Below are 1,076 nucleotides of genomic sequence, written 5' to 3' on the forward strand. Positions count from 1 at the left end.
ACCGTGACATTTAAAATTGCTCGTGTGAATGAAAACAACGTTAAAAAGTTTAAGTACTCGGCAGAATATAGGATGAAACTTTTGTCCCATAAAATTAAAAAATGAATTTTTTAAGAACTTGTATGATAAACTTTATATAGAACGTGTACTGAAGTGGACTTAAAGCGCGTGAAGAAATTTTTGCTCTCTCCCATTCTTTAAGACAAAATCAGGGTCTTTTTCAGACTCCTTCGTCAGTAACTTTTTCGAAAACCCTCCATCGACCCACACCCATAATCTCCAGCACCACCATATACGTCACCTGCACCGCCATGTCGACCACCGACGCCGAAGTTGATCCCGCCGTGTGGAATGCAATTGCAGGCTCCTCTGTTCAAATTCCTCCACGCAGTTCCCGCGTCTACTACTTCCCACAAGGCCACCTTGAAAATTCATCGGCAACCCCAATTCAGAGCTACCATTTATTCCTCAGTCGACCCTTTATTCTGTGCCAGGTCAGTTCTATTCAATTCCTCTCCGATGAATCCGATCAAGTTTATGCTAAAATTCATCTGCAGCACCTCCACCCGCGCCGTCCTCGCCTCAGAGACATTGGCAATAACAGTGAAAATGTGCAAAACGACTTGACTTCTTATGCCAAGATTTTGACTCGGTCCGATGTTAACAAACAATACGGTAGATTTTGTGTTCCCAAATCTTGTGCTGAATTGATTTTCCCCTGGATCGATTTCTCTGCTGAGCCACCAACTGCATTCCAGAATTTGATATTTAAAGATAATTTTAACCTTGCATGGGAGTTTCGCCATGTTTATGGGATCCGGCACTTTCTAACCTCTGGCTGGAGCAGCTTCTTGAACAGCAAAAAACTTGTTGCCGGGGACTCGGTTGTTTTTATTCGCAAACACTCCAGCAATGAACTCTTCATCGGCATTAGGAGATCGATTCGCGCGGACAACATGGGGAGGTGGAATTTCCCATTGGCAAAGAGGGAGGAGAGGGAAAAATTGGCATTGGAGGCAATTTCTTTGGCCGATCAAGGAATTTCTTTTGATGTAGAGTATTATCCGAGGGTGGGG

The 1,076-nt window shown here is 43.8% G+C and overlaps 1 protein-coding gene across 1 annotated transcript; it reads left to right on the forward strand.

Annotated features, from left to right (window-relative positions):
- Positions 1 to 311: 311 nt before the first annotated feature.
- LOC111387166 (auxin response factor 22-like) lies at positions 312 to 1,070 on the forward strand (the record flags this gene model as incomplete). The annotated part of the gene is made up of 1 exon (XM_023011703.1): positions 312 to 1,070. A coding segment is annotated over exon 1 (759 nt), but the record flags the coding sequence as incomplete, so codon positions are not given.
- Between the last annotated feature and the right edge of the window lie 6 nt (positions 1,071 to 1,076).

Source organism: Olea europaea, unplaced genomic scaffold, assembly GCF_002742605.1.
Source record: "Olea europaea var. sylvestris unplaced genomic scaffold, O_europaea_v1 scaffold39288, whole genome shotgun sequence".
Taxonomy (NCBI): domain Eukaryota; kingdom Viridiplantae; phylum Streptophyta; class Magnoliopsida; order Lamiales; family Oleaceae; genus Olea; species Olea europaea.